At 43.3% G+C, this 27,016-nt stretch overlaps 1 protein-coding gene across 1 annotated transcript in view; it reads right to left on the bottom strand.

Annotated features, from left to right (window-relative positions):
• The window catches only part of itih5 (inter-alpha-trypsin inhibitor heavy chain 5), a 71,711-nt gene that overhangs the window by 30,915 nt on the left and 13,780 nt on the right, over positions 1–27,016 (bottom strand). The window contains exons 4-8 of the mRNA XM_048553705.2: positions 23,112–23,275; positions 18,485–18,577; positions 12,855–13,102; positions 5,336–5,499; positions 3,338–3,454 (exon numbers count right to left, since the gene is read on the bottom strand). Coding sequence (XP_048409662.2) covers positions 3,338–3,454; positions 5,336–5,499; positions 12,855–13,102; positions 18,485–18,577; positions 23,112–23,275 — 786 coding nt within the window. The remainder of the gene's footprint in view (positions 1–3,337; positions 3,455–5,335; positions 5,500–12,854; positions 13,103–18,484; positions 18,578–23,111; positions 23,276–27,016) is intronic.

Here is a 27,016-nt window from a genome sequence, read left to right on the forward strand (position 1 = left end):
GGCGCCGATACAGTCATCAATGTAACGGAGGAAGAAGTGGGGTTTGGGGCCTGTGTAGGTGCGGATGACAGACTGCGATAGGATTAGGGTTAGGGTTAGTGTTAGGAAACATATCGCACCTTCCCCTACAACTGCAGGAAGTGCTACACTTGCCCCCACACCGCCTCCCTCACTCCTATCCCAGGCCCCAAGATGACTTTCCATATTAAGCAGAGGTTCACCTGCACATCTGCCAATGTGGTATACTGTATCCATTGCACCCGGTGTGGCTTCCTCTACATTGGGGAAACCAAGCGGAGGCTTGGGGACCGCTTTGTAGAATACCTCCGCTCAGTTCGCAATACACAACTGCACCTCCCAGTCGCAAACCATTTCAACTCCCCCTCCCATTCTTTAGATGACATGTCCATCATGGGCCTCCTGCAGTGCCACAATGATGCCACCCGAAGATTGCAGGAACAGCAACTCATATTCCGCTTGGGAACGCTGCAGCCCAATGGTATCAATGTGGACTTCACCAGCTTCAAAATCTCCCCTTCCCCCACCGCATCCCAAAACCAGCCCAGTTCGTCCCCTCCCCCCACTGCACCACACAACCAGCCCAGCTCTTCCCCTCCCCCCACTGCATCCCAAAACCAGCCCAGCCTGTCTCTGCCTCCCTAACCTGTTCTTCCTCTCACCCATCCCTTCCTCCCACCCCAAGCCACACCTCCATTTCCTACCTACTAACCTCATGCCACCTCCTTGACCTGTCTGTCTTCCCTGGACTGACCTATCCCCTCTCTGCCTCCCCACCTATACTCTCCTCTCTACCTAAATTCTTTTCTCTCCATCTTTGGTCCGCCTCCCCCTCTCTCCCTATTTATTCCGGTTCCCTCTCCCCATCCCCCTCTCTGATGAAGGGTCTAGGCCCGAAACGTCAGCTTTTGTGCTCCTGAGATGCTGCTTGGCCTGCTGTGTTCATCCAGCTTCACACTTTATTATCTTGGATTCTCCAGCATCTGCAGTTCCCATTATCTATGAAAAATAGTTTGATGTGTCATCTGAAGTAACTCCACAGAGGTGCGTATCCACTGACCAAGCCACCCTTTGTCTACATGTGGAGAGTTCTTGACACTGATCCAGCTCCCTCAGTGCCAGTTTTCAGACTGAACAGGATGTCTGATGCTCCCAAACTTTTTTTTTTGCTCAATGTTTAAATTTTACCCACATCACTTGAGCTTGTGCATGTGTAGTGACTCAGTAAAAAAGATGCCATTGTGCAAGAATTTTATTGCACATTTTCCACCAGCAGGAAATCACCCATGTGGCCAATGTAACAAGCAAAGCCCGATAGGGGCAAGGCTTATGTGAAAAGGTGTAGGGCGAGTGCAAGGACTAAACCGAAATAGAGTAGGAGACACAGCTGTTCTTATCTGTCAGGGAGGGCTGCCTGATTGGACCAGATTAATAGCCGAAATCAGGGACATCATATTCTATGGAGTGCATCAGGCTGGCCTTGTTACAATCACTACATCATTGTTATCACAAAAAAAACCATGACATATTAGAATATCATATCATACATGGTGTGTGATTACTGGCAGCAAATGGGATTTGGCCTGGAATGTGTTGAACAGAGTAGTCCAGGACAATGCAGTGCTGAACTAAGTTAGGAATTCCCAGGACCTTTGAGGTGGGAGAGGTACTGTTTTGAAGGTGCTATCAAAGGAGCCTGGGTGAGTTTCTGAAAATTATTTTGTAGACAATACTCACTGATGCCACTGTGTAGTGGTTCTGGAGGGAGTAGTGGTTGAGGGTAGTAGTTCAGGTGCCAATCAAGCGAGTCTATTTGTTCTGGATGGGCAAGTTAGGAGTATTCCATCGTGCTCCTGACTTGCGCCTTGTAAGTTCAGTTCAGTTTTCGGCCAATGGAAACCCCAGGGTGTTGATAATGGGGGATTTAGTGATGGTAATGCCATTGACTGTCAGGGATGATAGTTCGATTCCCACGTTAGTGATGGTCATTGTCTGGCACTTGTTCGCATGAATGCTACCTATTACTTATCAGCCGAAACCTAGATTTGGTCAAAGTCATGCTGCATGTGGATATGAGAACATAAGAGTAGGGTAGGCAATTCAACACCTTGAGCCTGCTCTGCTATTTGATATGATCAGGGTTGATCTCATTTTGGCCTCAACTCCACACTCCTGCCCAATCTCCATAACCTTTTAACCCATGACTAATCAAAAATCTGTCTATCTCCTCCTTAAATTTACTCCATGTCCCCGCATCTACCAAATGCTGAGGTGGTATATTTTGAGAGAAGCAATGTTTCCTTATCTCTGTTTTATAACTGATATCCCTTACCCTAAAACCATGACCTCTTGCTCTTGATTACCCCCCACAAGAGAAAACATCCTGTCTACGTCTACTTTGTCAATCTCATATGCCTCTATTAGATCTCTTATCATCTTTCTAAACCCGATGGAATGTAGGCCTAAATTTCTCAATCTCTCTTCATCATACAAACTCCTCATCTTTGAAATCAATCTAGTGAACTTGCTCTGAACTGCCTCCAATACAACCACATCCCTCCTCAAGTAAGGGAACACCATCCTCAAGTAAAGGAACAAAATTGTATGCAATACTCCTTGCGTAATCTCACTGATGTGTTCTTCAGTTGCAGTAACAGTTCCCTACTTTTATAGCCTGTTCCTTTAGCAATAAATGCCAAAATTGCATTTGAGATAATGGGAACTACAGATGCTGGAGACTCCAAGATAATAAAGTGTGAAGCTGGATGAACACAGCAGACCCAGCAGCATCTCAGGAACACAAAAGCTGACGCTTCGGGCCTAGACCCTTCATCAGAGCTGAAGGGTCTAGGCCCGAAACGTCAGCTTTTGTGCTCCTGAGGTGCTGCTTGGCCTGCTGTGTTCATCCAGCTCCACACTTTATTATCCGAAATTGCATTTGTCTTCTTTATCACCTGCTGTACCTGAAAATTAGTCTTGTATACTGCTTCGGTATCTGGGGAATCATGATTGGTACTGAATGTTGTACAATCATCAGAAAGCATGTGGAAATATCAAAATAAATACATAATGTAACCAAGTAGAATCATCATGACTAAATGAAGAAGTCATGATTACTGACTAACATTTTAGAATTTTTTGATGACATAACAAGTTGGGACAGATGCAATGGAGTAAGTGCTCCTTCAATAATGTAAATTTCTCTGATTGAATTATTAGCTTTGTGTTAATAATGAGTGGAAGATATGGTGAGACATCTATAAACAGCTGTTATTTAAGTGCAATCACTTGGTCCCATCATTAAGGTGAAGAAATATACCTGGCTGATCTTTTTCCCCGCCATTGAAGCACTTGTATCTATCACAAAAACCACATTCTTTGGAACTGGAGGCAGATCCTTAGGTGCAAAGTAATGAACAAAATACCCATTTTGAATCTGTAAAAAAAAAATACAAGCTCACCACTTGACATGATTAAAAGCAAACATACATAATTTTTTATAATCTGTATTTGTAACACAAGGAACGCTGGGCTAAGATGGTAAGCAGAGTTTTACAAGTAATTCAAACATGGTTAGGAAATTTTATGAGGTTAGCTTTTGGGAAAAAGCAACCATTTACCAAAATCAACCAGCTCATGATCTTGGTGCTAGATATCAAAGTATGGAGCTGGATGAACACAGCAGGCCAAGCAGCATCTTAGGAGCACAAAAGCTGACGTTTTGGGCCTAGACCCTTCATTGGAAAAGGGGGATGGGGAGAGGATTCTGAAATAAATAGGGAGGGAGGGGGAGGCAGACCAAAGATGGTTAGAGGAGAAGAGTTGCAGGGGAAGAGAGATCCCCTGAGGTTGGTTCAGAGGGCGGAGGGTAACTTCTTCAGGTTAGGCATCCTGGAAGAGGCTTTGCAGTGAAGTTAAAATTGTGATCAGCGATAATGGGAACTGCAGATGCTGGAGAATCCAAGATAACAAAATGTGGAGATGGATGAACACAGCAGGCCAAGCAGCATCTTTCTTGGTGCAGTGGCATTTATTTACAAATGGCACCATCAACATCTAAATCAGAATACAGTGAACTGATTTTACTCAGGGACAGAGGAGAAAGAAGGATATGTTACAATTAGCAGTAGTTTCCTTGAGGGAAGGATAAGCAAGATATTTACTGCTTGCAATCACTGTCCAAAAATCCCTGTTGGAAGTGTTTTTGAAGCTATCCATGGGAACACAATTGGTCTTGATTACAATACATTCTGTGGTTGAAAAGCAAGTTCACATCAGAAAGTTCTGCATAGTGTAAATTTCAGTATCATTATTGTGAAAATGGGACTCCAAATATTCTGGGTTTCTCTGTGACACATGTCCATATGGATGCTTTCTTTAGCTTTATTGTCACATGTGCTCTATGAGTACAGCGAAAAGTTTATAAGTCACTACTTAAAGCACTATCTTAGGCACAAATGTGCTTAGGTACAATCCTGAGCTACAGAACAGATAAATGAAGCAAAAAAAAGTTACATTATTGCTAAACACAGTATAACCATAGGTCTGATAAACAAGAAGCAAAGTTAAAAAGACAACTATCAGTCTCTGTCCAAAGGCTCTCCATGACAAACCAAAACAAGGGGCCTCCACATGGCCCAACTGCTGGCTGCTACCATTCTCTGCCCGGGGCCGCTACCTCTGTCCCTGTGCGAGGTTGCTGGCATTTTCTCCAAATCTACTATGGAGGCTGGGATCCTAGGCCGAGAGAAGCAGAAGAGAGAGAGAAAGGCAGAAGAAGAAAAGGAATGGGTGGAACGAACGAGTTCCAGCTGAGATATCCTTCCCTGCCACCATATTACTGGAAGGTTATCAGAGGCTAATCAGAGCAGTGGCTACCCAACCTCAAGAAGGAGTCAATGACTTTGGGAGAGAACTGGAGGAGTGGGAAACAGATTAGAAGAAAAGAAAAAAAGTGGAAAGAAAATGAAGGCGAGGATGATTTGCTCTTAATGGGATTTCAGAAAATAAACTGGCTGGGGGCCTGGAGGTATGTAAACACAAGTCAAAGATGATGAGAATTTTAATTAAAATTAATTGAAAAGCAAGTTTTTGTGGTGAGGTATTGCAGACGCAAGGCGCACAGTTTTTTTTTAAGATCTATAAACATCAGCTAAAGCTGTGAACCAAGTTAAAGTGAACAATCTTATTTAAATGACATGTCTAACGACACTATAGAAACTTTTTGAAAGCAGACACTCTGGAGCGCTTTATATGTGAAAACGTATGCTCCTAGGATACTGTAGACACCGAATAAGGAAGCCATTAAGAGTGTTACCTGAATATCACCAACTCCCAATTCTCTGTTCACATCATATCGCATAATGAAGTCGCCCAGAACTCCATTCTCAGCTATTGCAACTTGCTGGCTAATTGTTGGGGCAAATTTGATGTGGGCTGTTGTTCTGGTCTGGTTGATTTTGGTGGATGGTGGAGGCGAGGCTTAAACAGCACGGTGAAAAATATAGAAGAGTTAAGAATCACTTTGTAACTTAAAATATGTGTCCATATAACAGTAGCACAGTTTTAGCAAAGGAAGTGAAAATTTATCATTCCCTGATTTGAGGATGTGAACACAAACCAATAAATACCCAAATGTGCATATTCCAAAATGGGATCTCTCAATTCTCAATGTTTTTAATATCTTGAACAGTCATGATCATCATTTATCCCAATATCACAAAACGTGCAAGCAGTCACCCTGCTCTTAACAATAATTATTTTATGGAACTTATTAAACCTTGTATATTCAAGGTATTATGTTAGGTCCAGATGAAGTTGAATTATATTTGCTTCATAGAACAAATTTTTGAGTTGCATTAAAGTGAAAAGTTACCCTATCTAATCAGTAGAACATAGTTTGTCAAATGATTTAACTTTCAAATAAGACTACAAGTAGGACAGTAGAAGTAGGCTACTTAGCGCACTGAATCTGCTCCAGCATTCTATGAGATCATGGTTGATCTGATAATCCTTAATTTCACTTTCCTTCTTTTTCCCTATTACTCTTGAAATCCTTACCAATCAAAAATCTATCTCAGAAACAGAAACAGAAATTGCTGGGAAAACTCAGCAGGTCTGACAGCATCTGTGCAGAGAAAGCAGAGCCAATGTTTAAGGTCCAGTGACCTTCTGTTCTGGAAAAATGAAGCACTAACTCTGCTTTCTCTCCACAGATGCTGCCCGACCTGCTGAGCTTTCCCACCAATTCTGTTTCTGTTTCTGATTTCCAGCATCTGCAGTTCTTTGGTTTTTCTGTCCATTTAAGTCATGAATATACTTAACAATGCAGCCTTGACAGCCCTCTGCAACAAAGGATTCCACAGATCCACGACCCTCCTCATCTGTTTTAAAGGGATGACCCCTTATTATACCCCCTGATTCTGCTGTTTGAAGGTTCTTCTTAAAATCTTAAAACTTCTTAGCTGTGAAGCTGGAACAATATTTTCTTAATTTTTCTGAAGATAACAAGAGCATTATTCCAGAGCCGATATCTCCTCATCTATGTTGTTAGTCTACACATTAAGTTTTACCATCTCTGGTCAGTTATTTCACATTTCAGTCTCAAGTTAAAACTCTAGTTGGTACCAAAGATCTTGTTAAATCAGGATAAGTGCGCATATTTAAAGTAGGAGGACTTTTGTGTCAGGGAGCAAAAACAATGTTGCTGGAAAAGCTCAGCAGGTCTGGCAGCATCTGTGGAGGAGAAAAAAAGAGTTAACGTTTCGGGTCCGGTGACCCTTCCTTTGTGTCAGGGAAGATGGTTCTTGCACCTCATGAGACCAATGGCTCAATCAGCAGTGGGGCATTAACTGATCTCTCAAAAGCTAAACACATTTCAAATCAAATCCTTCCTCTCCCCCATCTATTGACTGGGCAAGTAAATCCATTTCTCACTTACCAAGTGCACATTATTGAAAACATAGCTTCTGAATTGTACATGACTAGACTGTTTATGAGGAACACAACAAAACTGATGAAATCAAGAATTATTGTATTAAAACTTGAAATTCTAAAAAAAAAACAAGTGCATTAGAAAAGGAGGAATCCGTGTTTATATGTTGTCTTCTATCTCTTGGGAAATTCCCAATTACTCTGAAATGTCACTGCTGTTTCTATGAAAGGTCAATGAGATATGTATTTAACTGGTCTTGGCTCAGCCTTTCATGAACATTCACATCTGGGACCCAACAGCAGGCGTTCTTTTATTTCCAGTAATGTATATAAAATGCAAATGATTTTCTTTTCTCTTGTTGATGAGTAGAATTTGACTTTACAATTAAAATGGAGATAAATACCACTAAAATAAACAGCTTGATTGTAGGATTGAAGAAATCATAGAAAACAAAGAAGACTGGGTAATTAACCTGCATCATTGTCAGCTCATTTACCATGCTTAAATGCACTTGTACCAAATGCAGACAGCCTTTGCACCATTATCCCAGGTACAATTATAGCTTATAACAATTATACATCCTCCCTCCATGTTCATTACCCTCTCCCCACACCCCTATGTCCTATATTGTATAGGTTTCTCCCAACAACAGCCAACTCTTTTTCAATCTCTTACTCTTTTCTTTAGCACCCACCCAGCATTTTTCTCCCTCTTATCATCAGCAATCTATTTGTTTACTTATTCCTTCTTTTCTCTTTCTTGACCTGGGTCCCATCTTCATGTACTCTATTCACTTTCCCCACCCTGGCATCAGCATAAATACCACTCTTACCAGCTATTTTCAACTTTACGGAGTGTCACTGGATTTTTTTTATTGCTACGATGCTACCAGACCTGCTGAGTTTCTCTGGCAACTTCTATTTTTGCTTGACAATTATAGTTTTAGCTGTAATTGATGTTATCTGTTTTCAGAAAAGAGGCAGATAGCAAAGCTGAAGAATTACATGCGCTGAAGTAAATGGAATGAAATGCAAGCACTGGGACAGGACAGGTCCCATGCTCTTTCCATTAGGCTATACAAAATTTAAACCATCATTCACACTTCCAAATGTATCTCACTTTTTTATTTTAATTCATTAATTTATTTATTTCTTGTTGTCACATGTATGGAGATACAGTGAGAAGTGTGGTTTTGTGAGCTATACAGATTGTCCCATAAAAAGTGCATCGGGGAACAGAGCAGAGGCAGAATATAATGTTACTCTGCAGGAAAGGCGCAGAGACACAGTACTAATATTTGAAACGTTCATTTAAAAGGCTGATAACAGCGTGGAAGGAGCTGTTCTTGAACCTGTTTGTACGTGTATTCAAACACGTATACATTCTGTTCAATGGAAGAGGGTGGAAGAGAGTATAATCAGGATGGGTGGGGTCTTTGATTATGTTGCTTGCATTGACGAGGCAATGGGAGGTATATGTGGAAGTCAGTGGATGGAAGGCTGGTTTGCATGCTGGCCTGAGCTATGCTCTTGTGATCTTGAGGAGAGCAGTCACCATGCCATGCTTTGAGGCATCCAGATAAAATGCTTTCTATGGTGCATCTATGCATCTATAAAAATTGATGAGAGTCCATAAGACCCTTAGACCATAAGACATAGGAGTGGAAGTAAGGCCATTTGGCCCATCGAGTCCAATCCGCCATTTAAATCATGGCTGATGGGCATTTCAACTCCACTTCCCTGCACTCTCCCTGTAGCCCTTGATTCCTTGTGAGATCAAGAATTTATCAATCTCTGTCTTGAAGACTTTTAATGTCCTGGCCTCCACTGCGCTCCGTGGCAATGAATTCCACTGGCCCACCACTCTCTGGCTGAAGAAATGTCTCCTCATTTCCGTTTTAAATTGACCCCCTCTAATTCTAAGGCTGTGCCCATGGGTCCTGGTCTCCCCGCCTAATGGAAACAACTTCCCAGCGTCCACCATTTCTAAGCTATGAAGTCCTTAGGAATATGCTATATTTCCTTAGCCACCTGAGGAAGCAGAGAATTCATTCATGGGTTGTGGGCATCACTGGCCAAACCAACATTTGTAGCCATGGAGATGTTTGATCATTTGGAGTGGCTTACTTGACCATTTCAGAGGGCAGTAAGGAACCAATCACAATGCTGTGGGTCTGAAGTCACATGTAGGACAGTCAAGGATAGCAGATTTCCTTCCTTAAAGAGCATTAGTGAGCTAAATGCTTTTTATTAATTGACAATTGACAGCAGTCACACAGTGGCCATCTGGCATGGCTTTACATTCCAGGTCTTAGTGAATTCAAATTTTACCACCTGCCATGTTGGGGTGTAAAGCTTTGTCCAAAGAACATTAGTCTTAGCCTTTTGATTACTAGTCCACTGGACACCAAAACACTATGAGTTTCCTAAATGTCTAGAGGTGAATATGAAAAAGTCACTGCTCTGGTTAAAATACATCGAGTCTCTTGTTCATCTTACTGTTTGAATGAAGGAGAAAGGCTGATTACTTCAAAGTAATTCTATTGTTTATTCTCCAAAATATAGTACTAAAAGGAGAGGACAAAAACTGAGAAAAGGAACGGTGAAAGCAACTGTGAAGAATATACTCAACCACTCAAGCCATCTATTAACTAGCTCTTGTGTTAGAGAATAATGAGTATTTGAAACAAAAAATAATGTTCACAAGCAAACTTAAAATCAGATAAATAATTCAGCATCCTTTCGCAGTGCCTCACTACCTCAATGACTGAATCTTCCTTCTGATGATCTTAATACTATCTTGCTAACTGCATTGTAGATTACAAATTTATTACTATCTGAATAACCGTGAACCACTTATCTGAACACTTCTAAAGATATTAATTGATGCAAAATGAGTTACATTTTCTGGTACAGTACTCTATTTAGTTAACTGTAATACTGTTAAATGAGATCAGATAGTTATCTACAATTTCCTATTATCTTTCTATTTTCTGTTTGAATTGTATTTGAATATTAGACCATCTACATGCATATCAATCTTTACTATCCATGGTGTAAAAGTAAACTACTTGGTGCTTGCCAATCTACAACAAAAAAATGTTTTTTTTAAAAGGAAATGGGCTATTAAGTGTTGGCTGACAAAATGAATATTGCAACTAACCATTTAGATTTCTAGACAGCAAGATATTGCATTCACTTAGCATCTTTCACATCGCTAGAATCCTTCAAAATGCTTTGTTGCCAATGAACTGTTTCTGAAATGACGTTTCTGGTATAAGGTAAGAATATGCTACCAATTTGCATACAGCAAAATCTCAGCAACAAGGTGCTGACAAATTAAATGTATTTTAAGTGGGGTCAGTTGAAGAATATTCCATGAGGTATCTCACCTACTCTTGGCTGAATACTGCTGTGAGATCATTTGCATTCATTTAAGCGTGTGGACAGGGCTTCAGGTTAATGTGCCACCTGTGATACAGCATCTTCAACAGTGCAGAACTCCCTCATTATTGCACTGATGCATCAAGCTCAATGGTGGTTTCCAAGACAAAGTAATTCATCTCTGAAAGCCATATACAGTGTCTCAGACATATGCCCAATGACACTCAGTGAATACTGAGCCTCAGGCTTCATCAACACAAAAACATAGAGCTGCAGACATAAATGAGACTAGTTGAACCTTCAAAACACTGGCTACATTGGATGCTGAGCCAACATAAAAGTCTCTGCGTGGTACTGCAAGAGTGAAGTGGGTCCAAGGTAAGTTACTGGTTCTGTGCTTCACAATATATTTTCCTTTGAGTTAAGATGTACCATTCAGTGAAATAGCAGTCAAAGTGTTGCTGAGTATTAGCATGCTTACGAATCAAAAGAGATTAAATACTCAGAGAAACAGGTTTGCAGTCACTCCTATTGGCTTTTACTTCGTTATATCAACCAATATTGCATAGCGAAAAAAGAGGGAAATTAACAGAGCTGCACTGTCCCCACTTATCCTTGGCAACTGACATTTAGGGGTGTTCACTGCATTCCAAGAGCTAGCTTAGGTTATTGAAGGACATGGAAAGCAAATCCTTATTTTTCCATTAGACATTGTATGAACTGCCAATGCTGGAGAATCTGAGATAACAAGGTGTAGAGCTGGATGAACACAGGAGGCCAGGCAGCATCAGAGGAGCAGGAAAGCTGATGATTTCAGGTCTGGACCCTTCTTCAGAAATGGGGGCGGAAAGGAGACTCTGAAATAAATTGAGAGAGAGGGGGAGGCAATGATGGAAGGTGGATAAAGGAGCAGATAGGTGGAGAGAAGACGGACAGGTCAAGGAGGCAGAAGTGGAGCCAGCAAAAGTGAGTGCAGCTAGGGAGTTGGGATGGAGGTTGGTCAGTTGAGGGAAGATGGGCAGGTCAAGGAGGCGGGGATGAGCTGGGCTGGTTTTGGGATGCGGTCAGAGGCGGGGAGATTTTGAAGCTTGTGAAGTCCACACTGATACCATTGAGCTGCAGGGTTCCCAAGTAAAGTATGAGGTGCTGTTCCTGCAACCTTTGGGTGGCATCATTGTGGCACTGGAGGAGGCCCATGATGGACATGGCATCCAAGGAGTGGTTCGCGACTGGGAGGTGCAATCGTTTGTCACAAACTGAGCATAGGTGTTCCACAAAGTGGTCTCCAAGCCTCCGCTTTGTTTCCCTGATACAGAAGAGGCCACATCGGGAACAGCAGATACAATAATCTGCTACCACATTAGCAGGTCTGCAGGTGACCGTCTGTTTAATGTGGAAGGTTTTCTTGAGGCCTAAGATGGGGGTGAGGGGGGAGGTGCAGGGGCAAGTGTAGCAGGGTGGTTGCAGGGAAAAGTGCCAGGGACGGTGGGGCGAGTGGGGAGTGCGGAGCATACTAAGGAGTCACAAAGAGGGCGGTCCGTCCAGCAGACAGATAAGGGTGGAGAGGGAAAAACGTCCTTGGTAGTGGGGTCAGACTGCAGGTGGCGGAAGTGGCGGAGGATGATGCATGGAATCCGGAGTTTTTTGGGGTGATATGTGAGGACAAGGGGAATTCGGCCTTTTTATTCTGTCTTCTTTTTCCATTGTCTGGTTGAAAGCTAGTCCAAGTGATAGCAGCACAACCTCCATCCCAGGCAGGGCAAAGAAGCTGGTCCCACCTCCACCCCACCCAGAACCAGAATCGTATCCATGCTGTTCGCAGCAGTATGATCCACTCTGATCATCCCCCCCATTTAGAAGTCCATGAGGATGTTTCACCACACATTGTAAACTGGAGTATGAATAGCAATGGTAATGATTTGAACATTTTTCCACCACACAGCAGACGAGGAATCTCCCCCACACTTACCACCTGCTAGTGGCATGTGATGGAAGGAGTTACAAGTCTACACTCATTTTCTGATGAAGGGTCTGGGCCTAAAAAGTCAGCTTTTGTGCTCGTAAGATGCTGCTTGGCCTGCTGTGTTCATCCAGCCCCACACTTTGTTATCTTGGATTCTCCAGCATCTGCAGTTCCCATTATCTCTCTCTGCACTTATTCTATTTGGTTGTGCCATGAACACACCTTCTTCGGCCATTGAGCCCTGGATTGAGACCCAAACCCAGAGTTTCTAGTTCAATGGTAAAGCCAATACCCACTGCACCACAGGATCTCAACAGGAAACAGCAGGGAGAATAACATGACAAATTAAGAAACCTACTAAATACAGTTTTTAGAAAGTATGATAGCAGCTAGATGTTACTGACACTGTGGTAAAACGCAACAATAAAACTGAATTTGCATTTAATTCTAATACTTAAGACAATTACTTAACAAAAGTTAAGTGATGTTCAGCATCACTTAACAGAAGTTCATTGCAAACTTATCACTGTAAATATCCCTCCTTAATTCTCTGTACCTTCAAGCCCTTGACTGATTCGCTCGCTGTTTCCTAGGAGTGCAACTTCCAGCAAAGTGATCCCAGAAGATTCTGTCAAGTGGATCTCCACCAGGAGTTTCAGAATGACCCGCATGGGCCTGACACTGATCACATGTGTGTACTGTCCTAGATGTCTCTCCAACAGCTCTTCATAAGTCAGCAGAAACAGTGCTTTGGTCCTTGCAGGCAAACTTACAGTAACAGTGAAAGTTTCCACCTCATTGTTCCTGTGTCAAGGAACAAAAGAGTATATGTTAGCATGGTCTACGTTCTAAGCCTTGCATTGTTTTGTTGCATTGGAGTATGAAATGATTAATAATTTTGCTTGAAGACTACAGAGATTATCTTGTGTTATCATGCCAGTAGATATCATAATCCCAATAATTTGCAGTGTAATTCTACAAACCGTATCGCAATCAATATATTTTGTGTTTTAATTATTTCTAGACTAACCATTGATCTGGGAGAATTCCATTGTTAGCAGAATCTACAGGATCACTGTAGCTTTAGAGTCAGAATTACAGCTAAGACGTTCATGCCAATTGTCGGATAAATGACACAACACAATTAGAATGTTAAAAAAACAAGCAGGAAAGGATCAGAATAACAGCCAACACTGCATTTGTCAATGGGATATATAAACTTGGCTAAATCCAGCCAAATACAAGGTGCAGCTTGAATTATTTCAAATTAGATTTTATTACTTTATGCCTCACTGAGTGGCTAACACTGCTGCCTCACAGTGCCAGGGACCCAGGTTTAGTTCCAGCCTTGGGCGAATGTCTGTGTGAAGTTTGTGCATTCTCTCTCTGACTGCATGGATTTCCTCTGGGTGCTCTGGTTTCTTTCCACAGTCCAAAGATGTGCAGGCTAGGTACATTGGCCATGCTAAATTGGCCCATAGTGTCCAGGGATGTCCACGCTTTGTGGATTAGCCATGGGGAATGCAGAGTTACGAGGATAGGGTGCGCAAGGTGAGTCTGGGTGAGATGCTTTTTGGAGGATCGGTGTGGACTCGATGGGCCGAGTGGCCTCGCTCCACATTGTAGGAATTCTATACATGAAAGTGATTCTATGAAGATTGGCTGGGTCCCATTGTGTCTCTCCCAGCCCAATGTTAATACCTAAACTAAATGGCCTCAACCACATGAGTTGGTAAGCTTTCTGGGCATGTTTGACTGTTTCACAATTTATTTAGTCCTCACTTGACATACCTCCTCCGCCACACACCCGAGACCTGGAACTTTCCTAGCCTCTATGACTGGGCCACTCACTGGATGAACTCACTCAGCCTGTGAGAAAGTGCACGCCCTGTTTTAAAATGATAGGTTACTGATCAGCCACAGGACGTTGATAAGTTGCTGAGCGATCAGACAGTGATCTGTTTTTCCGTGAGCTAGGACTGTGATAAATGTTCTCTCAGGGAGTGGATATTCTCATGGGTTTGAAACTCGAGGAAGTGAGGATTGTGTTTGCAGCTGCTCTGTACAGCACTAGGCCCAATAAAAATGTCTTTTTGTCAGCTGTGCTGTTTTACCACCTTTTAGAAAAAAAGCATTATTTGTGAGGAATTATGTTGGAAATATGGAATGTATAAGAAATGTAACAAGGGAGTGGAATGTCCTTTCAGAACAAGGGTTGCACCGAACTTGAAACATAAATCTTCACAAAGTCAAAGAAGATTCTAATTTAGGATTCCAACCCCTTTTGTATTTTTAGCAAATATAGAAGCAATAACTTGACCTCCTTTAGGTCTCCCACCCCTCTAAATGACCACAAGATAAATCAGTTTGTGAAATAGATAAATACGCACAGTCCCTTGCAGATGTGGAAGAAAAGATGGGTAGATTACACACTTGCAGTGCAGGGACAGAAATCACAGACACCATCCCGCTCCTGGCCCCCACCCCATGACACAAGGTCAGGGGGCCCACTATAGCCCCTGGCACTAGACCCTAGTGTACCCCGTGTCCTAGATCCTGTCCACTTGCACTGACAGTAACCAAAACTCCCTCGACCTTTCCTCTCTCGATTGTTCTAAGCACCGACTATGCAATCCTTCACTACAGAGATAATTCTTTGGTCTTCGGTCCACCTCCCCCTCTCTCCCTATTTATTCCAGTTCCCTCTCCCCATCCCCCTCTCTGATGAAGGTTCTAGGCCCGAAAAGTCAGCCTTTCTGCTCCTGAGATGCTGCTTGGCCTGCTGTGTTCATCCAGCTCCACACTTTGTTATCTTCAATCCTTCACTACAGTTTTGTTTTGTTTATTCATAGGGTATAGGTGTCGCTGGCTAGGCCAGCATTTTTGCCTAATTGCCTAGAGGCAGTTAAGAGTCAACAACATTGCTGTGGGCCTGGAGATACATGTAGGCCAAACCAGGTGAGACTGGAAGATTTGCTTTTCTAAAGTATATTCATAAACCAGATGGGTTTTTTGCAATAATCAACTGTAATCACATGGTCATCTGGCTTTTAATTCCAGATTTTTATTGATTCAAATTTCACCATCTGCCATGGTAGGATTTAAACTGATGTCCCCAGAACATTACCCTTGGGGTTCTGGATTACTAGTCCTGTGACATACACCACTACACTACCACTGTCTCCCTATCAAGATTAATTAAAATAGGAATCATATAATCTTAGCATGGCCAATCCACCTAACCTGCACATCTTTGGATGGTAGGATAGAAACCAAAGCACCTAGAGGCAGACACAGGGAGAATACGCAAACTTCACACAGACAGCCACCTAGAATTGAACCTGGGTCCCTGGCACTGTGAGCCACCATGCTACCTATATATTGACTCATCATAATGCTTCGAATCAAACACATTCCATTCCATCAAAACTATGAAATATTCTAGCTCCTTCAATCTTCCCTTCCTCTGAAATACCACAAGTTTTAAATATCTGGGAGATAGTAGGATCTATGGGACTGTAGATCCCATGCTACAGTCTTAAAGAAGAGCAGGGGAGTTATCTTCCATGTTCTTGCGGGTACTTACCTCTCAAATCACTGAAACAGATGAGCTGATCATTACCGTGGTATTAAACATATCCATGATAAAATAAAAGGATGGAAGGATGCAAGCGTTAGTCTGTAATACTGACACAACTAATGCAGAAACAGAGAAAAACAAATAAAACTCCCTGAACTTTCTGTTTAAAAATGAGTACAAAGTTCTGAGGGGAGAGATAGGATTGATATTGATACCTCCCTTTAGCACAGGGGTCAATTAGCAGAGAGAACAATGTTGAGGTAAGGAACAGGAGTGTTAGAGGGAGTTTAAGGCAAAAGTTGGGAGTGTGGAACTCAAGGCCTAAAACAATGGCTGAGGCAGGAACTCTCAAGATATTTAAGAAACATTTAGTTGAGCATTTGAAACACCATAACGTACAAGATTATGGGCCAAGTGCTAGAAAATGGGATTGAAATCGACTGATGCTTGATGACCAGCACAAACAAGATGGGCCAAATGGCCTTTATCCTTGCTGCAGAAATTCTATGGCTTTAATTGCAATTTTCACATGGAATAGACAAGGCTTACCAATTGGTTTCTCTTTCTCTGTACCTCGGTACAGTGAGGATTTGTTCTTATCCCCTCGATCTTAGTAGCCCATCTGTGATCGGCAATTCACCGTGAGGGAACCACAGGGGCAAGATCAGAATGTGTCGAAGGAGTTTACTCATCCTACACGTTGGGTTCCAATGCTTCACATGGTGACTACAGTTGTCTCTTCTACCATATTTTTGACAATGAGAACAATTATTTCGAATTCTGACATACTGCTCATACAATTATATAAAACTAATTGCTCAGCAAACCATCAGCATTACATGAAGGACAGGTTCATAGTTCCGTGCAAGTAGACGGGGCGGTGAAGAAGCTGTTTGATACACTTGCCTCTATTGGTCAGTGCATTGAGTATAGGAGTTGGGAGGTCATATTCTGGCTGTACAGGAATTTACTTCGGCCACTTTTGGAATACAGCGTTCACTTCTGGTCTCCCTGCTATAGGAAGAATGTTGTGAAACTTGAAAGGGTTCAAAAAAGATTTGCAAGGATGTTGCCACGATTGGAGGGTTTGAGCTATAGGGAGAGGCTGAATAGGCTGGGGCCATTTTCCCTGGAGCATTGAAGGCTGAGGGGTGACCTTATAGAAGTTTATAAAATCATGAGGGGCATGGATAGGGGAAATAGACAATGTCTGATCTCCAGGGTGGGGGAGTCCAAAACGAGAGGGCATAGGTATAATGTGAGAAGGGAGAGCTTTAAAAGGGACCTCAGAAGGTGGTGTGTATATGGAATGAGCTGCCAGAGGAAGTGGTGGAGGCTGGTAAAATTACAGCCTTTAAAAGGCATCTGGATGGGTATATGAAGAGAAAGCGTTTAGAGGGACAACAAAATGTGAGGCTGGATGAACACAGCAGGCCAAGCAGCATCCCAGGAGCACAAAAGCTGACGTTTCGGGCCTAGACCCTTCATCAGAGAGGGGGATGGGGTGAGGGTTCTGGAATAAATAGGGAGAGAGGGGGAGGCGGACCGAAGATGGAGAGAAAAGAAGATAGGTGGAGAGAGTATAGGTGGGGAGGTAGGGATGGGATAGGTCAGTCCAGGGAAGACTGACAGGTCAAAGAGGTGGGATGAGGTTAGTAGGTCGATGGGGGTGCGGCTTGGAGTGGGAGGAAGGGATGGGTGAGAGGAAGAACAGGTTAGGGAGGCGGAGACAGGTTGGACTGGTTTTGGGATGCAGTGGGTGGAGTGGAAGAGCTGGGCTGATTGTGTGGTGCACTGGGGGGAGGGGACGAACTGGGCTGGTTTAGGGATGCAGTAGGGGAGGGGGAGATTTTGAAACTGGTGAAGTCCACATTGATACCATTAGGCTGCAGGGTTCCCAGGCGGAATATGAGTTGCTGTTCCTGCAACCTTCGGGTGGCATCATTGTGGCACTGCAGGAGGCCCATGATGGACATGTCATCTAAAGAATGGGAGGGGGAGTGGAAATGGTTCACGACTGGGAGGTGCAGTAGTTTGTTGCGAACTGAGCGGAGGTGTTCTGCAAAGCGGTCCCCAAGCCTCCGCTTGGTTTCCCCAATGTAGAGGAAGCCGCACCGGATACAGTGGATGCAGTATACCACATTGGCAGATGTGCAGGTGAACCTCTGCTTAATGTGGAAAGTCATCTTGGGGCCTGGGATAGGGGTGAGGGGGGAGGTGTGGGGGCAAGTGTAGCATTTCCTGCGGTTGCAGGGGAAGGTGCCGGGTGTGGTGGGGTTGGAGGGCAGTGTGGAGCGAACAAGGGAGTCACGGAGAGAGTGGTCTCTCCGGAAAGCAGACAAGGATGGGGATGGAAAAATGTCTGGGGTGGTTTAGAGGGATATGGGCCAAATGCTGGCAAATGGGACCAGATTTGTTAAAGATATTTGGTCGGCATGGATGAGTTGGACTGAAAGGTCAGTTTCCGTGCTGTACATCTTTACAATTCTATGGCTCTAAGTGTAAAATACACATTAGTTAATCAGTATCTGCTTAAAGCTTTCAAGTCCTGCATTATATGTTTTTTTTTAATATGAGTGTAAGTAAATGAAAAATTTAACACTTACTTGTTATTTTTTCCTGAATGTTCTTTTATTTTGTCTTTGGAATTCTTTGCTTTGGTCATCACTTTACTCTGGTGTACTTTTTTGCCAATTATCCTGGGCAGAAACAAAAAGGGCAGACTAAATGATCATTAAATCACAGCAAAGTCCACTCATTGTTTTCGGGGACTTTATTTCTCCACAAATGAATAACTACCAGAGTTTCGCAGGTCACTTATAAATCTCATGACAGGACAGAGAACTTAAGTGGGGTTTTTGGCACAACAAGCCCAAGATGGGAAACCTGTCATCGGACGTTGCCAGATATTCTATTAGTTCCGCTTTGTAACTCTCTTCAAATGAGAGAAACTTTGTATAAAGTTCTCTCACATGGATTGCCACTTGAGCTTATCTCACCATTAAACCTACGCAACAATAATTTTTCCTTAATTTAAAGCTATGGAAATCACATTGGGGATCTCACTGCTCGTTCTCAAGAATAATAATTGAACAAGAAATAATTGCTATTTATTAATCAGATGAGTGCGGCTCGAACAACACACAAAACTCTGGCCAAAATCCAGAACTTAGCGGCCCACTTGATTGGCACCTCATCCACCAACTTAAAATTCCATCACTGACACAGCACCAGAGTGTTTCACCTCCACATAGCACTGCAGCATTTTGCTCCATCTCCAGGACAGGAGCTTCCAAACATGCTACCTCCACCTCCCCAAAGAACAAGAGCAGCATGAACACCGCCACCTGCAGGATCCCCTCCAAGCCTCACATCATCCTGGTTTGTTGTTCTTCCTTCACTGTTGCAGAGTTAAAATCCCAAGATTCCCTTCTGAGTGCCAGTGGTGGTCAGAACCCATGAAAAGAATTAAAATGCAATTCACGCCCTTCCTCTGTCTTAATAAAGTATACATAAATATGCAGAATGACGGGCAGTATTAAATGGGTTGCTTGCAAGCGTTCTCCATTCTGAGTGAACCACGATCTCTCATACCAAGATAGGTTGATTGACTGGCAGATATTTCATTCAAGCTTTTGAGTGTCAGAATATCTGTTGGATTGAATTAGGGTCAAAGATGGGTTTCTCTTTATAATCGCTCTTTATTTATAGCCAAAATTTTCATTTTGACTGCTATTGGGACATGTGTGTTAAATGCCGTTAAACTTCCACCTAAGAATAGAACAGGATGGGTCCGATTCAGATCAAATAGTTTTGGAATGCAGTGACAGATCTTTCATAATCCCTCAATGATCCATACAGAGCTGAAAGTAAATACAGACTACACAAAATTGCAAATAATTCTGCTCTGAACTGGGACCTACTGTCATTAAAAATATACGGGATTGAGCCAAGTATCCAGTCAGTCTTTATTATCCCACTATTTCCTCTCAATTAACATCTGGGACTGACAATGCCAGGATACATTATAGCAGTAACAGTTACACTCTGGGGAAATTTAATCTTCCTGCAATCACAACAGATTAGTGTCTTTTTCCTTTGCTTATGAAACCAAAATGGTGGATTTCCAGAAGCTGACAGTGCGTGCAGAAATATAAATAAAAGGTCTATCTTATTTAGTTGGAAAGAATTTTGTTAGTTCAGTTAGCCCCTATTGAGATGGGACTACTTTGCATCGAAATGTCTCAACTCAATGTTGAAGGTCTTTCACCGATCAATCTGCTTTGTGTCCTTAATGCAAACCAGTTTCATTTAGTATATCTAAAATAAAACAAGAATTACCAATCTTCTGCACGCCGAACTTATCTCCACCTCCACCTATCTGGATTCCATTTTCTCCCCCTTAGTCCAGGAACTCCCTACCTCTGTCCTCGACACCACTCATGCCCTCTACCTCCTCCAGAACTTCAAATTCCCCGGTCCCTAACACCTCACCTTTACCATGGATGTACAGTCCCTATACGCCTGCATTCCCCATACAGATGGCCTAAAGGCCCTCTGCTTCTTCCTGTCCCGCAGGCCTGACCAGTCCCCCTCCACTGACACCCTCATCCGCTGAGTGAAACTCATCCTCACCCTCAACAACCTTTCTTTCAATTCCTCCCACTTCCTACAGACAAAGGGGTGGCCATGGGGACCCACATGGGCCCAAGCTATGCCTGCCTCTTTGTAGGTTATGTGGAACAGTTCCTCTTCCATACCTACACTGGCCCTAAACCCCACCTCTTCCTCCATTACATGGGTGACTGTATCGACACTGGCTCATGCTTCCATGAGGAGCTCGAACAGTTCATCCACTTCACCAACACCTTCCATCCCAACCTTAAGTTCACCCGGACCATCTCTGATATCTCTCTCTCCTTCCTGGACCTCTCTGTTTCCACCTCCGGCAACCACTTAGAAACTGATATCCATTTCAAGCCCACCAACTCCCACAGCTACCTAGAATACACCTCCTCCCACCCACCTTCCAGCAAAAATGTCATCCCCTATTCCCAAGTCCTTCGCCTCTGCCGCGTCTGCTCTCAGGATGAGGCATTCCACTCCCGTACGTCTCAGATGTCCTCGTTTTTCAAGGACCACAACTTCCTCTCCTCAGTAGTCGAAAATGCCCTCGATCATGTCTCCCACAATTCTTGCAATTCATCCCTCACACCCCCTCCCTGCAATAATAAAAAAAAACAGAATCCCCCTCGTCCTCATGTCCACCCCACCAACATCCGGATCCAACACATCATCCTCTGAGTCTTCCGCCATCTGCAATCCAAACCCACCACCAAAGACGTTTTTCCATCCCCAGCCTTACCTGCCTTCCAGAGAGACCACTCTCTCCATGACTCCCTTGTCCACTCCACATTCCCCTCCAGTGCCACCTCACCCAGCACTTATCCCTGCAACCACAGGAAGTGTTACACCTGCCCCTGCACCTCCCCCCTTACCCCCATCCCAGGCCCCAAGAAAACTTTCCACATCAAGCAGATGTTCACCTGCACATCTGCTAATGTGGTATACTGTATTTGCTGTTCCCATTGTGGCCTCCTCTACATCGGGGAAACCAAGTGGAGGCTGGGGGACCACTTTACAGAACACCTACGCTCGGCTCACACTAAACAACTACACCTCCAAGTCGCGAAAAATTTCAGCTCCCCCTCCCATTCCGCAAATTACATGTTCATCATGGGCCTCCTGCAGTGCCACAACGATGCCACCCGAAGGTTGCAGGAACAGTTGACTCATATTCCGCTTGGGAACCCTGCAGCCCAATGGTATCAATGTGGACTTCACAAGTTTCAAAATCTCCCCTACCCCTACAGCACCCCAAAACCAGCTCAGCTTGTCCCCGCCTCCCTGATCTGTCCTTCCTCCCACCTATCCCCTCCTCCCACCTCAAATCCCACCCCCATCTCCTACCTACCAATCTCATCCCGCCCCCTTGACCTGTCCATCCTCCCTGGACTGACCTATCCCCTCCCTACCTCCCCACCTACACTCACCTTTACTGGCTCCATCCTCGCCTCTTTGACCGGCCTATTCTCCTCTATCCATCTTCTATCCGCCTCCCCCTCACTCCCTATTTATTTCAGAACCTCCTCCCCCCACCATTTCTGAAGAAGGGTCTAGGCCCGAAATGTCAGCTTTCTTGCCCCTCTGATGCTGCTTTGCCTGCTGTGGTCATACAGCTCCACTCCTTGTTATCTCAAAACTATGAGCTTGAATTTACTGTTACAACAACAATAAGGTTAAATGAGTTGCTCATTAATGACATATAGATATTGAAATTCAAGTGAGAAGCAGATATATGACTCAGTGCATGTTGTTAAAATGTGGAGGTGCCAGTGTTGGACTGGGGTGGGCAAGGTCAAAAATCATACAACACCAGGTTATAGTCCAATAGGCTTATTTGAAAACACAGGCTTTCGAAGCCTCACTCCTTCTTCAGGTTGAAAGAAGGAGCAAAGTTCCAAAAGCTTGTGTTTTCAGATAATCCTGTTGGAGTATAACCTGGTGTTGTGTGATTTCTGACCATGTTGTCAAAGGTTGCTGCCCCCTATAAAGTTTGCAAAGAGCCAAATCTCTCTGCCTGCCACACCATTGAAATGCATTGAATATCATAAAATTGCTTGATTTGTCCGAAAGATATTTGAGCTCAACTCATCACAGCCAATAATTGAGATTGCAATGTATTAGTAATGTAATGGTTGCTAATTACTGCAAATCAAACTCACTGACACTGAAGACTAGCAATTACAAGAGTGGAGTCTCAGAATTTTCATGGGGATTTCAAAATTTCTAAAATGTTTTCTCACTTTTTTTAATCTTTCTGAATCTAATCTAATATTTTCCTCCTTTTGCTTCTCTTTCTGCACCTTATTTAATATTGAATTCATTCCCTGTAATTCAAACTCACTTGTTTTCTGCTTTTAGTTCCAATTCCTCTAATTTGAATTGATGACAAAAGTACCCTGGTGTTTACACTGTTTCCCTCACTGTGCTGTTTTTGACTCACATTCCTTGAAACTTAGTGAACAAAAATGTCTCAAGGTGAAGGGTGTAACAGCCCTGTTAGGGCAAAATCTCACTCAGAACATCACCGATCATTCAGGCAAAACTACGGTAGAACCCCAAAAGTTGCAACCACAGACAAATGCAATCAGGTTTGTTCAGTTTACCCACATTGTGAAATTAGAAATGAAGGCACGAGCTGGAATCTGTATCTGGAAAACTGCATCTTTGGGCCGAAATGCTCGATTGATCATAGTGGAGGAAACAGCTGTGAACGCATAGCGAGAAAAGATAGTGGATTTCACAATGAAATCTGTCATGTGGGGCTTACTGTCCTGCAAAAGAGAGAAACCACAAAAGCAAAGCTTTAGTACCCCGACACATCCTAAACAGAGATTTAAAGTTCTGTTAATTTTCTGATGTGCTGGAAGTTGGTAATCCTTTAAGAACTCAAGATGGTTATACAAATGGGTTTTTTTCTGTATCACCTCCTACTTTAATTCAGGTGTACTTTACCAATAATCATCAGCTTCTCTTTACAAGTGTTGATGGATGTAAAATATTTCAAAAATGATTCACAATTTTGCGACCATTTTCCTCATCTCTAGCCTAATCTGCAGCTTGGGGATGTTGTTTTGATCTAAATATTGACATGGCAATTTAAGATAAAGGTTGTGTTTCTATTTTCCTTTATGGTATTTAAAGACCAAGATTAAATGTGTTCACTTAAACATGTCGAATTGCTACTTCTGATGCTTGCTAGAGTTCTGTAGGTTTCGACAGTTTCTTTGTGTTATGGTGAAGTCCATCAAAAAAAAATGAGTATCCATCTTATTGCACCTTCACTGTGAGGTGGAATAGAGAGAAAGCAATAATAAATTAGATAGCTCACACCTTCATTATCAAGTTAGAGACAGAAAGCTGAATGAACTGACTCAGATCTCACTTTCAGCCTGAGATGATCTGTAGGAAAGAGCAAGCAAAGCTTTTTAGCTCCGTAGAAGCAGATGCACATTGTTCTTAACTCAATGGTTCTGACAGTGGGATCTAACAAACAGAATATAACAACTTTGCCACCTTTCAAAATTAATAATTTTGGCCATGAGATTTTAACTATGAAAATGAAATGCTGACAAATGCTTGCAACAGCACAATTAATATTACTGTAAGAGGCATGAATTTATATTGTGATTTAGTTCTACATTACTGGCAATGATTATCTAATTCTTATGAATGGGTTTCAGCCCATTTGAGTCTATTATACAATTTGAATATACTCAAGCAGCTCACCGATTAGATATCACCAAAAAGAGATATGAATCTAATCACTGGAACTTTACACAAAGGTGAATTATTTTATCCAAGCTGATTTTTTATGACTGCAGAACCTATATCCAAAAGAATTTTAAAATATGTAGGAAATCCTCTATAAAGCTAACACAATGCAATTGCCTTTAATTTGCAAACACTTTAAATATTAAGCAAATATCAATTGTAAACATTGTCAAATGAGCATATTGAAGATTGAGAGATGACTTCATCGAAATGTATCAAAACTTTTGATTGATGTGTGAAAGCTCTTTGCTTTTAGGGAATCTCGAACAAAAATTAAAGCTGAAGTGTTTCAGAGCAAAATCTGACATTTCTTTAACACAAAGAGCAATGAAAATCTGGAAATATTTTCCCAATAGGCTGTGGATGTTAGAGCAACAATTAGAATGTTCAAAATCAATTGTTTTTGTCAGTAAAGCACATTGAGGCAGATGAGACCAAGCATTGTAAACAGAATTCAGTCATGATCTACTGCAATGTCAAAGCAAGCTTGATTACCTACTCCTGTCCAGTATACTCCTATCAGAGTCGATATTTATTTACTGTTGAAATCAATTTGCTTTTCACGGTAATTGCCATATTGCTTTTTCCTCTCAATGAACAGGTTGGGTTACATTGAATTCTGTATTCAGAATTTAATGGTTTATATATTCATGTCAGTAACTTTGATATTTAACCACTAGGCCCTGCAAAAGAATGATATACATCCAGGAACAAAGGCAAAAGGTTTGCTTTTACAGGCACTTCATAAAAATACCTGCAAATTTAAAGTATGCAGTGATTTTGTTATGTAATCAGCTATTTGCACACAACTAGAACCAGAAATAAAATATTGGCTAGTTAATGTTTTCTGAGGAAGGATTTTTGGACGAGAAAACAGGTTAGCATTTTCCTCTTCTCTGAACAATGTCATGGGACTGTGTGTTCAGTAAAACATGCTGTAGTTTTGGTTGAATACTTGATAAACACCCTTGTAACTGGGATAATGGGAACTGCAGATGCTAGAGAATCCAAGATAATAAAGTGTGAAGCTGGATGAACACAGCAGGCCAAGCAGCATCTCAGGAGCACAAAAGCTGACGTTTCGGGCCAAGACCCTTCATCAGAGAGGGGGATGGGGTGAGGGTTCTGGAATAAATAGGGAGAGAGGGGGAGGCAAACCGAAGATGGATAGAAAAGAAGATAGGTGGAGAGGAGAGTATAGGTGGGGAGGCAGGGAGGGGATAGGTCGCTCCAGGGAAGACGGACAGGTCAAGGAGGTGGGATGAGGTTAGTAGGTAGGAAATGGAAATGCGGCTCGAGGGGGGAGGAAGGGATGGGTGAGAGGAAGAACAGGTTAGGGAGGCAGGGTCAGGCTGGGCTGGTTTTGGGATGCAGTGGGGGGAGGGGAAGAGCTGGGCTGGTTGTGTGATGGAGTGGGGGGAGGGGATGAACTGGGCTGGTTTTGGGATGTGGTGGGGGAAGGGTAGATTTTGAAGCTAGTGAGGTCCACATTGATACCATTGGGCTGCAGGGTTCCCAAGCAGAATATGAGTTGCTGTTCCTGCAACCTTTGGGTGGCATCATTGTGGCACTGCAGGAGGCCCATGATGGACATGTCATCTAAAGAATGGGAGGGGGAGTTGAAATGGTTATCCAAGTTCTTCAAGGATCGCAACTTTCCCCCCACAGTGATCGAGAACGCCGTTGACCGCGTCTCCCGCATTTCCCGCAACACATCCCTCACACCCCGCCCCCGCCACAACCGCCCAAAGAGGATCCCCCTCGTTCTCACACACCACCCTACCAACCTCCAGATACAACGCATCATCCTCCGACACTTGCACCATCTACAATCTGACCCCACCACCCAAGACATTTTTCCATCCCCACCCTTGTCTGCTTTCCGGAGAGACCACTCTCTCCGTGACTCCCTTGTTCGCTCCACACTGCCCTCCAACCCCAACACACCCGGCACCTTCCCCTGCAACCGCAGGAAATGCTACACTTGTCCCCACACCTCCTCCCTCACCCCTATCCCAGGCCCCAAGATGACTTTCCATATTAAGCAGAGGTTCACCTGCACATCTGCCAATGTGGTATACTGCATCCACTGTACCCGGTGCGGCTTCTTCTACATTGGGGAAACCAAGCGGAGGCTTGGGGACCGCTTTGCAGAACACCTCCGCTCGGTTTGCAACAAACAACTGCACCTCCCAGTCGCGAACCATTTCAACTGCCCTCCCATTCTTTAGATGACATGTCCATCATGGGCCTCCTGCAGTGCCACAATGATGCCACCCGAAGGTTGCAGGAACAGCAACTCATATTCCGCTTGGGAACCCTGCAGCCATATGGTATCAATGTGGACTTCACCAGCTTCAAAATCTCCCCTTCCCCCACCACATCCCAAAACCAGCCCAGTTCGCCCCCTCCCCGCACTGCATCACACAACCAGCCCAGCTCTTCCACTCCCCCCACTGCATCACACAACCAGCCCAGCTCTTCCCCCCCACCCACTGCATCCCAAAACCAGCCCAGCCTGTCTCTGCTTCCCTCACCTGTTCTTCCTCTCACCCATCCCTTCCTCCCACCCCAAGCCGCACCTCCATTTCCTACCTACTAACCTCATTCCACCTCCTTGACCTGTCTGTCCTCCCCAGACTGACCTATCCCCTCCCTACCTCCCCACCTATACTCACCTCTCCACCTATCTTCTTTTCTCTCCATCTTCGGTCTGCCTCCCCCTCTCTCCCTATTTATTC

The sequence above is a fragment of the Stegostoma tigrinum genome, chromosome 25 (genome assembly GCF_030684315.1).
Source record: "Stegostoma tigrinum isolate sSteTig4 chromosome 25, sSteTig4.hap1, whole genome shotgun sequence".
Taxonomy (NCBI): Eukaryota; Metazoa; Chordata; class Chondrichthyes; order Orectolobiformes; family Stegostomatidae; genus Stegostoma; species Stegostoma tigrinum.